At 41.6% G+C, this 12,712-nt stretch overlaps 1 protein-coding gene across 1 annotated transcript in view; it reads left to right on the forward strand.

Annotated features, from left to right (window-relative positions):
• The window catches only part of KDR (kinase insert domain receptor), a 34,632-nt gene that overhangs the window by 11,026 nt on the left and 10,894 nt on the right, over positions 1-12,712 (forward strand). Inside the window, exons 12-22 of the mRNA XM_068942869.1 lie at positions 239-347; positions 1,118-1,462; positions 2,438-2,584; positions 3,073-3,204; positions 4,904-5,010; positions 5,407-5,542; positions 5,960-6,064; positions 7,366-7,479; positions 8,839-8,927; positions 10,823-10,979; positions 12,462-12,562. Coding sequence (XP_068798970.1) covers positions 239-347; positions 1,118-1,462; positions 2,438-2,584; positions 3,073-3,204; positions 4,904-5,010; positions 5,407-5,542; positions 5,960-6,064; positions 7,366-7,479; positions 8,839-8,927; positions 10,823-10,979; positions 12,462-12,562 — 1,542 coding nt within the window. The remainder of the gene's footprint in view (positions 1-238; positions 348-1,117; positions 1,463-2,437; positions 2,585-3,072; positions 3,205-4,903; positions 5,011-5,406; positions 5,543-5,959; positions 6,065-7,365; positions 7,480-8,838; positions 8,928-10,822; positions 10,980-12,461; positions 12,563-12,712) is intronic.

Raw genomic sequence — 12,712 nt, forward strand, 5'->3', positions numbered from 1 at the left:
ATGCATACGCTGAAGTGTGCATTCTGACAGGTTTATTTCTGTTGTTTTCTTTTGTCTTACTGGTACACAGCTAAGAAAAAAATGTAAACAGCAGTAACAAACTGTGCACATGACATGTCATGGATTTGTGCTGGGGAGGCATTTTCAGTTTTGCAGATACCTACACGACACTTTGCTGAGCTGTTTTGATGATTAGGCTCACCTACGTTGGCACTAATGCTCGATTGTTCTTTTGTAGACTGTGAGCACCCTTGTGATTCAAGCGGCGAATGTGTCTGCTTTGTACAGATGTATGGCTACAAACAGAGCTGGGTCAAGTGAGAGAGTTATCTCCTTTCATGTGACCAGTAAGTCTACCTTGTTGAAAACAGCCATGTTAAATTAATCTTATTTCCTCTGCTTCACTAATGACATGAACTTCAACACAATTGTTTGATTCCTGTCTTTTATAAAATCCTTTAATCTATATGGCCTACTGAATATTTTCCTAATGCAGTCTTTAAAATCACTAATTACCTTTTACTGAATGGTTAGTTTTATTGGCATCAATGGAGTGACAGGCCCATGAAAATGACGTAGAATGGGCACTATTGTCCTGACATGGACTGCTGTTGGGCTATGGCAGTCACTGAAAAAAAGCAAGGGAGAAATTATATTAGTGTCACAAAATGAGTGAAAATGAGTGAGAATGAGTCCTTGGTATCTTACTATAAAAGCTAAGACTAACATTTTCAAAACTGAGTGAAAAAGAGCTTCTGTCTTCCTGAAAATCAGTCTCCATATTTACATGCTGAAACAGTACTTTAATTCAAATCTAAAAATTAGCCATAAAATAATGCTAAGAATCATCTTAGGCTGCCAGGAACTTCTATAGGAAGAGGAACTCTATTCATTACACAGGCCTATCTTTGATCCATATTAAGTGTGCTGCTTTAATGAGATTATTTTCGCTACATAAATAATTGCTCTGATTTGTGAGTGTTTTATTTCCTCATTTACATCTGGGCAAAATGAGGATGAGGCTATATTTGCAGGTTTCCAAAGAAGCTTTCTCAGGTAAATACTGGTGACAAAATGTACACCCTAATAGAAATTTCTTGTGTTTTTTAATTTGCAGGGGGTCTTGAAATTAATGTCCAGCCCCGAAATCAGCTCACAGAGAAGGATAACATGTCCTTGCAATGCACAGCAGACAAATTCACCTTTGAGAAGCTGTCATGGTACAAACTCAGTGCTCATACTTCACAGACTCCCTTTGCAGGGTTACCCATGCCTGTCTGCAAGAACCTTGATGCTCTTCAAAAGCTGAATGCAACTGTTTCAAATACCAATGGTGAAAATGTCACCTTAGAGCTCGTTCTCCATAACATCTCTCTCCAGGATGGAGGGGACTATGTTTGCATTGCTCAGGACAAAAAGGCTAAAACACAGCACTGCCTGGTCAAGCACCTCACTGTTCAAGGTATGGATCTCTAACTGTGAACCAAAATGAGTTGTTGCTTATGAAAACTACTGCAATAGTGTCAGTCCTTGGTATCTTCAGGCCCTGCATGCGTCGCTTAATGGTGCGCTCATTTTGTTAAAAAGATTTAGACTGTTTCTTGTAAACAAAGGGGATGCCTTGATCATATTGACCACTGCTGATTGTGGGTCTGGGAGCAGAGGAGATTGTCCAGGCAGCAGAGATTTACCATTTCATCAGTATCGGTGAGGAAACATTGACAATGCAATTGTGCTATGCAAGAAGTTTAGCTTTTGCCCAAATAATGGCACATGTTTGTCGCTCAATAACTTTGCAATTTTACATATCAAAACACCTTTTTCTCTGTAGCTGTAAATGCCTGCTTATATCAGTGGCATTAATGTTACTGCATTGTGTCATTGATTCTTGAGTTTGAGATTATATATATAATTTAAAACTGTCATCAAATAACGCTGAGATTTAGGCACCAGCAGTACAAACTTACAATCAATTAGCTTTTGACGCAAATAACGATAACTTTGTTTTGAGGCCTACACATCTAGGTTAATTAGGCAACTGTGGTACTAATTCAAGAAAATACCTATGCGTGTTCTTGGGCTGTCCTGAACCAATGTCTGAAGGATCAGCAATATCAGACAGGCCTGAAAATAGAAATGTGAGGGAAGCAATCTTTCACCTATTCCCTCTTCCCTCAGCAGCCAAAGGAAATTACAGATTGTGCAGTCCAAAGCAGGTTGCATCAATACTGTTAACAACTTTTTTCGGTATAATGACTTCTTCATATAATATGGAAGGTTAGCTAAGATCTTTACATGAACCTTGGGACTCTTGATGTTTTAAAAGGATTTGAGGCTTCTTTACTGGATCAAACGTGTAAAGTCATCAAATGTTAGTACTGGGAAGTAGATGTTTTCTTGCATTCTCAGTGATTTTACCTTATTTTCATACCAACAGAGCCCATGGCACCCACACTCATAGGAAATCTGGAAAATCAAACAACAAACGTTGGTGAAACTATAGAAGTATCATGCACAGCGAATGGCATTCCTCCTCCAGACATCATGTGGTTTAAAAACAATGAAACACTTGTTGAAGATTCTGGTGAGGGATTGCTCCTCTGTTATGAATTTTGTATCACTTAAGGGCTTCCTTTCATGGAGCGCACTGCTAACTTCCATCAAGAAAAGTTTCATTTCAAATTTCTAAGAATGTGTCAATTTTTTTCTTTGGAAGTGACATTTCATTTGTATGTCACCCACTGTTGTGGGTAACCCACTGTTACTTTTTAGGAAGTTTAAAAATGGCCTGAAACTTGAAGCCAGCTTTTTTAGTATGGGCTAATTTAAATGTTCATGTGATATGATATAAATTTTTCAGACTTTTGCTTGTCACACATCTTGTAAAATTTTGTTATTGGTAGGATTTAGGTCTACCTTTTTCATTCTGTTTTTTTGTAATTCCTTATTCTTCTCACTCTAGTGTGACATACTTATTAAGATTATGGAGACAGGTATAAAGCTAACCTAAGTTTAATTCTTAACACAAACTGTCAAAAACCTAGCAGAAATAAGAATAATTATTTTTTCTAGGTATTGTTTTGAAAGATGGGAACAAAACATTGACCATACGTCGAGTGAGGAAAGAAGATGGAGGGCTATACTCCTGCCTTGCCTGCAATGTCCTTGGATGCAGAAAAGCAGTGGCTTTTTTTGCAGTAGAAGGTTAGTATCAGTTTGTTTCCAGACTGTGCATGAAATTGTTATCAACACTGAAAGGCAAATCTACCTGCTATCCTGGTCGAAGGTCTAAAATTATATCATGAGGCTTGTTTAAAGTCCTAACCATTCCAAAAACCTCAGACTGGGTCCTGTCATAACCAGCTGTCAGCATCATGATTCCTACTGTTGAGACTGATGCTTTCTTCTCTGCGGTGTTTATTTCGTTTCAACAGAAGTCAAATCTATTGCAAAGAAAACTCTGACAATTTAAGCCTCATGTATAGCTATAAAACAGAACCTACCTAAACGTGCAGAAATCCTGGGACATCTCTATTGTCTTGGTAACTCAGCTGTCAAATGATGATTTTTAAAGAGTATTAACTTTTCAGACTATCTCATTGCTGTCACAGCGTCTAGGAAGAACAGAGAGAGGACTTTGCGCAATCTGTTGTAAGGCTGTCTGATTTCAGTGACAGGAATAGATAGTGTTTTGGGGTTAAGGGACCCCGGGCTTAATCCACAAAGCTCTGAAAGTAGTGGTTGTGAGACCCATCTCTCATTTGATCCTATCCTGTTATGGCACACTGAACTGCAACCTGCAAAAATGAAAAATAAATCCTAACAAGAGGTTAGTCCACAGTCTGACTCACCACTCAGTGGAACCACTACAAACTTTCCAAGAAGAGTTAGGACTTTGCAATTAAAAACCTTGAACTAAAAGCTCCCTGGCCATGATACTAGTATGTTTACGAAAACTAGTCATTGAATCCTTCACAAGCCTCTGTCCTATTAGTCAGGGTGATTGTCCATTCTATTACATTAAGCTAATTAAAGCAGTATTTTGCTATTCATAGATCCCATTAGGATAACAAGATGTTGGGCAATATGTTTACATGAGGTAGAAATTATCTGCAGATAACATTAATGTAGAGTTCAGCTGATTTAGTAAATATGGTTGGGTCATGACCTGGAGGTCTGTTAGAATTGGAAATGTTTGTATGACGTGTTCTTTCATTGTCAGGAATTTATAACGCAGCTTATGAGGGGCCAAACAATGGGAAAAAAAACCCAGTGTATTCTTATATAGGAGAAACTACATGGTGCAAGGGATAAAATGGAACGTGATATGGGGAATGGGAGCTGGAGAAGAGAGTCGCTCTTGCACATCACTAGGTGTTCAAGTGGTATTTGCTGGTGACTTTTGAACTGGAAAAGGGATGCTGTAAATAAGTCCTTATTTTCATGTGTTGTTGCAGAACCACATTTTTTCATACCCCAGCTGAAGCATGTGAAGAGACAAGAGAGAGATTGTTCTCTGGATCATTCTCACAGCACTTTATTTACTATATGATGTATTTTTATTTTTCTTTTCTGGAGAAAGAATCATTCATTTGGGGTATTCCAAAACAACGATTTCTTTTTAAAATAAGATATTTTATTTTTCATTAGATGTCGAAGGTCCAGATTCTGCCCTTGGTTGTCAGCATCCGACGAACAAAGCTGACGCTAAGAAACTATGTCATGTGTAAAATGACACAGAACTAAGAGTAATATTCCAACATAAAAAGCAAGCTTTTCCTTGCTACATGTTGCGCTTTTAAAACGAACCTTCAGAACAAAGAACTCCATTCTGTACTTTAATGAATAAACAAAACCAAAGTGCTTCCAACTATCACGCAAATATTCATTTATTTCTTCCCAGGTGCTGAAGAGAAAACAAACCTGGAGCTCATTATCCTAGTTGGCACTGCAGTGATTGCCATGTTCTTCTGGTTGCTTCTTGTAATCATCCTGCGGACCGTTAAGCGGGTAATGAAATAATTATCCTACTATCCTATCAGCACTGGTCTTGCATGACAAACGAAAGCTGACTTGAGTTCTTTTGTGTTGTTTCTTTCTATTGTTCTTAAATCAACAGACACATTTTCTTCTCTCCATGCCATAACATTCTTGTCTGGAACTGAGGGCACAGAAATTTGTTTTTAATTGAACCCACCCTCAGAAGAGAAAAAGTGTTTCAACTGTTTGTGTTTATTAAAAATACAAGTAATTAATGATAACTACCCTCACAATGACATCGCATAGGGGAATGGTAGCTTGGCATTTCTGGGAAGTAGTAGAACACTACAGAGTGAGAAACTGGCACTTTGTCTGCACATCTCCAGTAAAAAAATCTGTGAAACTACAACTAATATCATTTTCCAGGCCAATGGAGGGGACATGAAGACTGGCTACTTGTCAATCATAATGGATCCTGATGAAGTCCCTATAGATGAGCACTGTGAACGACTCCCTTATGATGCCAGCAAATGGGAGTTTCCCAGAGACCGGTTAAAGCTAGGTGCGTTTTCACTACATAAACCATTTAGTAATATTGCAGCCCTGGGCCAGGAGGCGTTTTAGGACATGACCTGTTTGCTGGGGACTACCCTGCTGCTGAAGCCTGGGGGAGGCTCTGAGGCTGATCCATGCAGAACTGGCACAGTAAGAGAGCAGTTCTTTTCTGTACTTGAGTAAGATGCCAAAATGACCTTCCTCCATATTACCGGTCAAAGCTGTAGGAGACTGCTGGATCACAGCCTCATCTGACTCCACTATGGCGAAAAAGTTCATGATTATATTTAATGTATCCTCTCCCCGTTATCAGCTCTCTGATAATTTCTAGTGTATAATTTGAATTTACAGCTGTTGTTTATTCTGCATCTTTTGCCCATTGTGTCAGGCATATAAATCAGTCTGTTCATCTCCTCAATTCAAGGCAAACCTCTTGGGCGTGGAGCTTTTGGCCAGGTGATAGAAGCAGATGCATTTGGGATTGACAAAACCGCTACCTGCAGAACAGTGGCAGTCAAAATGCTTAAAGGTAAAAACAACGACTAAAATGTCACCTTGAAGGCACAGTATATGGATATTGCCAATCTCATAACCAGCAGATGGAAAAACAAAAGCAACCAAAGTGCTTGCACCAATGATGTATACAAGTTTAGCTTAACCGTTGGTATAATAAAGCAATGACTAGACTAAGTACATACCTTAACCTCTTCAGTAGTTGGAGCAATGCCACTGTGGTTTCTTAGCCATTACGTTGTAAGTCTACAAACATTCAGAATGTGAACTTGCTCTTGCAAGCAGTTTGCACGTGTCCGTTTTTGCTATATGCTGCCTGATAGGGGACCTTTCTGCCAAGTCTCAAACAATGACTTAGCCATGCTCCAAAATGAGTAGTAGTTTTGAGCCGCTTTCTCCTTACTTTAGAACATGTTATATTGCCTCACATTTGCCACAGGAAAGTTCAAAGCTACAGTTCCCAGAAACACTGTTCCTGAAGAGGACTGAGCTGGAACAGCAAAATGGGGCTGTGTGGCCAGGGGATGTATCCCAGCCCTGTGCTGTACTGGAGGAAGGGTGGGAAAGGCCTGCAGGATTTTTGACGGTACAGCATGAGCATTTGCAGAGCTTAGACACTGTTATTAACACCGAGTGTTGTATACTGCCAAGACTCATTACCGAACTGTTCCAGTGGGATGAGCGTGCTGTAATGACAGGAGGCGGGGGGAAAGCCCTGTCCCTCCAGCTTCCTGGTGCTCAGGCAGCCTGCAGAGACTTGCCTTCTCTGTCCCTCTCTCCTCATTGTTTTAGCTCTTTCCTCTTCTTTCTGGCCATGCAGGTTGGGGACACCTGCCTCATCTCCAGCCTTTTGGTGAGGCTGGAGGGCCAGGCCTGTTCAACCCCTGGCCATGTCTCCCCCAGTCTGTGGACCCATCAGACCCACCCTAGCGTGGACCTTAGCAAAGGCTATGGGGCAATGTTTCTACCGCTGCTTGGCAGCTGACTGATGGGTGGGCTGGACCTGGAGGGTCACATGGCAGAGTATGAACTACTCAAAAGGTCCATAGAAAAAAAGATGCTTGCTAGTCTGGACTGTCTGTGTCCCTGTTCTGATGTATTACCCTGGCAGAGTTTGGAAATGGTTCAAAAACAGAGCAAAACCAGCCCTGTTATGCATGTGCCTAGCCTTTAGGGAGCCCTGCAGCATTGCCGACATAGGCTAACCAACAGGACTGCTCATTAGATGGGCTGAAAGAAGTAAAGGAAGAGGAGCTGGAGGAGGGAAAACCCTTTCTGTCTGTGATGCTCCTCATCTGTGTTATGTTACCTTTACAGAGGGTGCAACCCACAGTGAGCACAGAGCACTTATGTCAGAGCTGAAGATCCTCATTCATATTGGCCATCATCTAAATGTTGTCAATTTACTTGGAGCCTGTACGAAACCAGGAGGTAAGTAATGGAGTTGCCCTCCAGGTTTTCAGTGAGCTTGTAAGTACTTATAAAAACCCCATGGAGCATAGAAAAATGAGTTTCTTCATCAAGAGTTGGAAGAAATTGTGTTTGCTAAGTGATGGCACCAGGGTGATTCCTGATAAGAGTGAACAGGTTGAGCAACGGGGACAGGAGGATCTGAAGCCCCAAGTTATATATCTAGCTCTGTCCTTGGGCTGTTCTGTCACTTTGTCTTTCTGTACCTCAGATCGGTTTTTGTAGTGGGCGCCTCATATATATGAGGCTTGGAGTCTGAATCCGGTACCAGATTACACAAATCAGTCTTATTCTCGTCACCTGCTACAGTGCAACTGCAGGTTGCTACTTTCCAGCTTGGCTTTGAACGTGGAGGGTGTGTATGTTTGTGTGTGCGTGGGTGTGGGTTTGTATGTGCATGGGTGTGTGTTTGTGTGTGTGTGTGTGTGTGTGTGTGTGTGTGTGTGTGAGTGTGGGTGGGTGGGGGTGTGGGTGCTTAGGAGGGGAAATTGCAATTTGGATTCCAGCTCTGGGTGGATGAACCTATTTTACTTTATAGTCTGGGACAGATATTTAGTTTAACAAATCATCACTGCATGCTAATTTGGAAGAATGTCAGTGCAAAGTAATTTTGCAATGATTTTTTTCAGGGAAGCTGACTTGTTGGTTTACTCTGGGATCAGAATTTAATTTGTAACGTTTCATGAAAGTAGTGCAGTTATTGAAGGAAACATAATCCATAAATATTTCTTTTCTTGTTTAGTCCATAAGAAAATAGACATGTCCAGTATCTAGAACCTAGGGTGGAAATTCATCAATGTAACATATGAAGCAATTTGAGCATGAAGTAACACATTGGGCTGTAATATTAAGGCATCTATGTTTGAAACAGATTCCTGTTTTAAGTTTTTAGAACTTAACTGTCTGCGCAAAAATACATAGATAATAATATACCTGTGTATTTTACTGCAGCTAAGTGGTTAACTGCACTGACGTTCATTCAGATGTATATGTTACATCCTTACAGGGTCAATTAGCATAGGCAATTATTAGCACTTTCATGTAAATATAAACACACATATAAATACATTTTCATATACAAAATTAGGCCCATGCTTTTGAAAAGTACATGCTTTCTTTTCCTTCCTTATACAACAGAAAAGGAGTAATATCCCTGCTTTTAATTGGGTTGTGTTTTTTTTTTAATTATGAGTGTTTTTAAACCTTTGGGAAAGCAGCAGGATGCTTTTTGAAATGTATATGTTTCAAATCACAAATCATGCTTAAGATAAGTTGGGATATAAATGATATTTCTAAATTATTGTTTCATGTGTTATACAGGACCACTCATGGTGATCGTGGAATATTGCAAGTTCGGAAATTTATCGGCTTACCTGCGGAGCAAGAGGGGTGAATTTGTTCCATACAAGGTATTAGAGTCAAGATTAATTGTATAATGTTTGATATGATTTTTTTTTCCTACACCCAGTTTTTCTGTTTCTAGTAGAGAGTATAGTGGCAATTCTTCAGGTTGTTTAATAAGAGTAGCTAGTACTTCTCATGGGAATGAGAGATGGCAAAGACATCAGAGGTCATCTAGTCTTTCCCCTGGCCCCTGCATTGTAGCTGTTTTGTTATTGTTAGCTTAAAAAGTGCAAAGAAACTGGGCTTCCAGTATTTCCCTTGGCAGGTTATTCTGCACTTGGCTGTATCTGTCAGGAAGTTTTTTCTGATTATCAGCCTGAATTTTTTCCTTTCTCAGTTAAGCTCCAGACCTCCAGACCACCTTAAATAACTGCACTCTCTGCTTAGTGTATATATTCATCAAATATCCATAGATATTTTTCAACATGTCGTGATCTTTTCCACTTTCTGCTTGGGCTTGGCTTATCATGGAACCAGCCTATACATACTTTGTTCAGTTAATCTTTTTGCATAATCAGTATATCTATTGAGTTTGTTAAGCTTTACATCTTGAAGGTTCTTTATGAAGGAGAACTTGCATCACAACATCCCTTGTTTGCATCCCTATTTTAAAGGGGGATGGAGGCTGCCATTTTCAAGCTGGTTTATGGATACATATGTGAGGGGGGTTGATTTCCAGAGAGGGTTGGGTGGATTCTTTCCCTCTGAGAATCAGATGCTTGATGAAGAACTCGGCTGTGGGTACTCAGTACTGAACTTCATGATCAGAAGGCCTAACCTTCTTCACCAAAACCCGGAGGGAGGCTCTCGTGCTGTGTGCTGCAGCGTTGGTAGCCTCACGCTTCTGTTTTCCTGCAGCTGCTGTATTTAGATCAGAGCTCCTTCAAAATGTTTGTCAGTTCTCCAGGGCGTTATTTTTCTTTATCCTTGGAGCAATTGCTTACTATTTTATATTGGCAAAGGTAACTTGCTGCAGCCTTTTGTGATGTAAAAAGGATAAACAAATATCAGAGAGGCCTTGAAGAAACAGGCAAGGTTTCAGAAGGGTGTTGACCCTTGCTTATACAAGCAATGGGGTTGGGAATCAGTAACGGAAGAAGCTAGTGCTGCCATGGGTGGAAAGTAACAAAATTGAAGCAGGAGAAAATGGAAATGTAGTAGGGGAAGTCTTTGGGCCTGGGATTCTCTCCAGTTCCATTCAGTGGCTTAGGAGAAGAAGGAAATAAATCAGGTTTTGAGGGCTGCTCTGGGTTTAGCCAGGGTTAAGGTTTAGCGGAATGGTCTCGGCAGCGGCAGAAGATGAAGCAATAGAAATATAGAGAGATTCAGCAGTATGAGAGGGGATTCACCAGCATCACACATGCTTATCAAGTTGTGAGGGCCAGGAATCCAGCCAAAGACAGGCCACAGGCTGTGAAAGCCAGATAGCCTGGCGCTTGTGAGCATGGCTTTCTTCCTGAACACGGAAACATTGCACTTGGGGCAGCTGAAAGGATGCGGGAGCAGGCTAAAAGTATGCTGGCAGTGGGAAGTAGAGTGCCGTGTTCAAGCCCGTGGACACTGGAGCCAGCAAGCCTGTGTGGTGACGGGCTGGAGGCTGGCCCTGGCTTGCATGGGGTCTGTTCGTGCAGTCACTGTGCCAGCCCAGATGGGCAAGGCAGCACCCAACCGGGGCCAGCTTAGAGCTGAGCAAGCATGGATGCACCTGTAGCAGGCTGCCTGCCCTGCCAGCTCTGGGGTTTGGATGAGCAGCCCAGACACAGAGGCCTACAGCTCTTGGCATGCCTTCAGTGATGCCCCTGTTGTAGAGCGGGTGCAACGTCATTTCCTCGACTGGAAAGGTTTCTGAGATGCTTTTTATTTTTGATTTCCCTTCCTCCCCTCCCCTTTTCCTTTCTAGACTAAAAGCACCAGGTTTAGGCAGGGGAAAGAGAACTACGTTGGTGATATCTCTGCAGACCTGAAGCAACGGTTGGACAGCATCACAAGCAGTCAGAGCTCAGCAAGCTCTGGTTTTGTGGAGGAGCGGTCCCTGAGTGACGTGGAAGAGGAGGATGGTAAGATACATCTTCTCTTGTTTTTGGAACAGCTTTCATTGGCAAGGGCTGATGTAGGGCATGAGGGACTGAATGATTTCCAAAGCTCCCTTGAAACTGTGTGCAGAGTATTTCCTGGATGACCAAAATTCCTGATTTATGGATCACTGTAGTCTAGCATCCCAAACCCCTTGACCCAATCCCAGATAATTTACAGTCTAGAAAGGGTGTAGATATGTGTAGTGCACTGCCTTCTGAAGATCAGTCTTTTTAACATTCCAGTGTCTTCAGTACGAATCAAGGGGCAAAGGCACTGAAGGCAGTGCAGAGAGGGGTGTGCCAGGGTCTTCCAGAATGCTAACTGAATTTCCTCAAGGTTTGCCCAGAAGTTAAATATCATGAAATGCCACATGCTTCACTGCTTATTAGTGGAGAAGTTGATTTGCCTTCCTTCTCTGCAGATGGTATGTCAGGAACAGGAAATCTGATTCATACTCGTGTTTGAAGCCTCCCCTGGACATGCATACTCTTTACAGTGGTTTCACTGATGCATTTGCTGTGTTCTGCTTTGGCAGTGATGGTGCTAAGTGCTCAGTGCAGCCAAAGCGTTTCAGACCTGACTGATTTCAGCAAGTGACAGGATCAGCCTGGTCAGGGTGGAAGCCATAGCTCAATTGCCTGTGTCTGGACTTCTACTAGAAATCATTTAATGTAAAGAAAAACATTAGTAAATTAACAAAGAGGAAGGTCGTGCTGTTTCAATGTAATCCTAATAGATGATGTCTGACGTGCACTTGATTATGCATTTCTGCATCATTTTTGTCCTTTTCAGACCTCTCTGGTGTAACCTCTGACTGTCTGAGCTGGGATGATGTAAGAAGTAGTCAGTAGGCCTGAAGCAGGCCTTGAGATGAGGGCTTATCCACCAGTGTTGTAAATCTTGATAGATTTCATCTTAAAATCGAGAGCTGAGCAGAAACCCTTTGTTGTTTATTTTGGCAGGAACAAAATGCCTAGGTAACTTTGTTGGATACTTGAGTACATTACTCCTCTACGTTGATAGAGGATGAGGTTAGGTTGCTTCTTCCCTAAATTAGCAGGGCTTTTTACCAAACTCAGGTCTTTCTCCCTATGGCATATTCTTCCCCCCTCCCTGTCATTGGTCTCCAAAGACATCTGTTGAAGCCAAAGCAAATCTTTCCTGTCCTAGGAACCTATGAGCTGCGTTTTTGGTTATTTTTCTTTTGGAAGTGTTTTGCAACTCTCTCCGCTGGTGAGACCTGTGGAAGTAAGCAAGGGGGTGTGGGGTATAACCCATGATCTTGAAGTTTGTTTTGTTCGGGACTAGTTTGGTGTGAAATGGGTTGCTAGTGCTAAAGCATATGGCCAAAAAAGAGCTTGACTTCCTGTGGCATAAGTTTAGCGCTGGCATCTACTTGAGAAGCAGTTGTAGGTGAAATCAGTGACAGAGTGCAGGCTTGACTGTCGTCTGATTCTTTGCAGCTGGTCCTGAAGACCTTTGCAAGAACCCTTTGACCATGGAGGACCTCATCTGTTACAGCTTCCAGGTGGCGAGGGGAATGGAGTTCTTGGCTTCACGCAAAGTAAGGAACTTCTCAGGAAGAGTGGCATGTTATTTATTTGGCTGTAGGAAGTTGTGCTGTAGGTCTATAGGAGCAAACAGTGTGTTCATCTTTGGACTAGCAATCATCCGCAACATTTTCTTTTTGCCCTAAAACATCTCTTCATAATAT

Source organism: Struthio camelus, chromosome 4 (genome assembly GCF_040807025.1).
Source record: "Struthio camelus isolate bStrCam1 chromosome 4, bStrCam1.hap1, whole genome shotgun sequence".
NCBI lineage: Eukaryota > Metazoa > Chordata > Aves > Struthioniformes > Struthionidae > Struthio > Struthio camelus.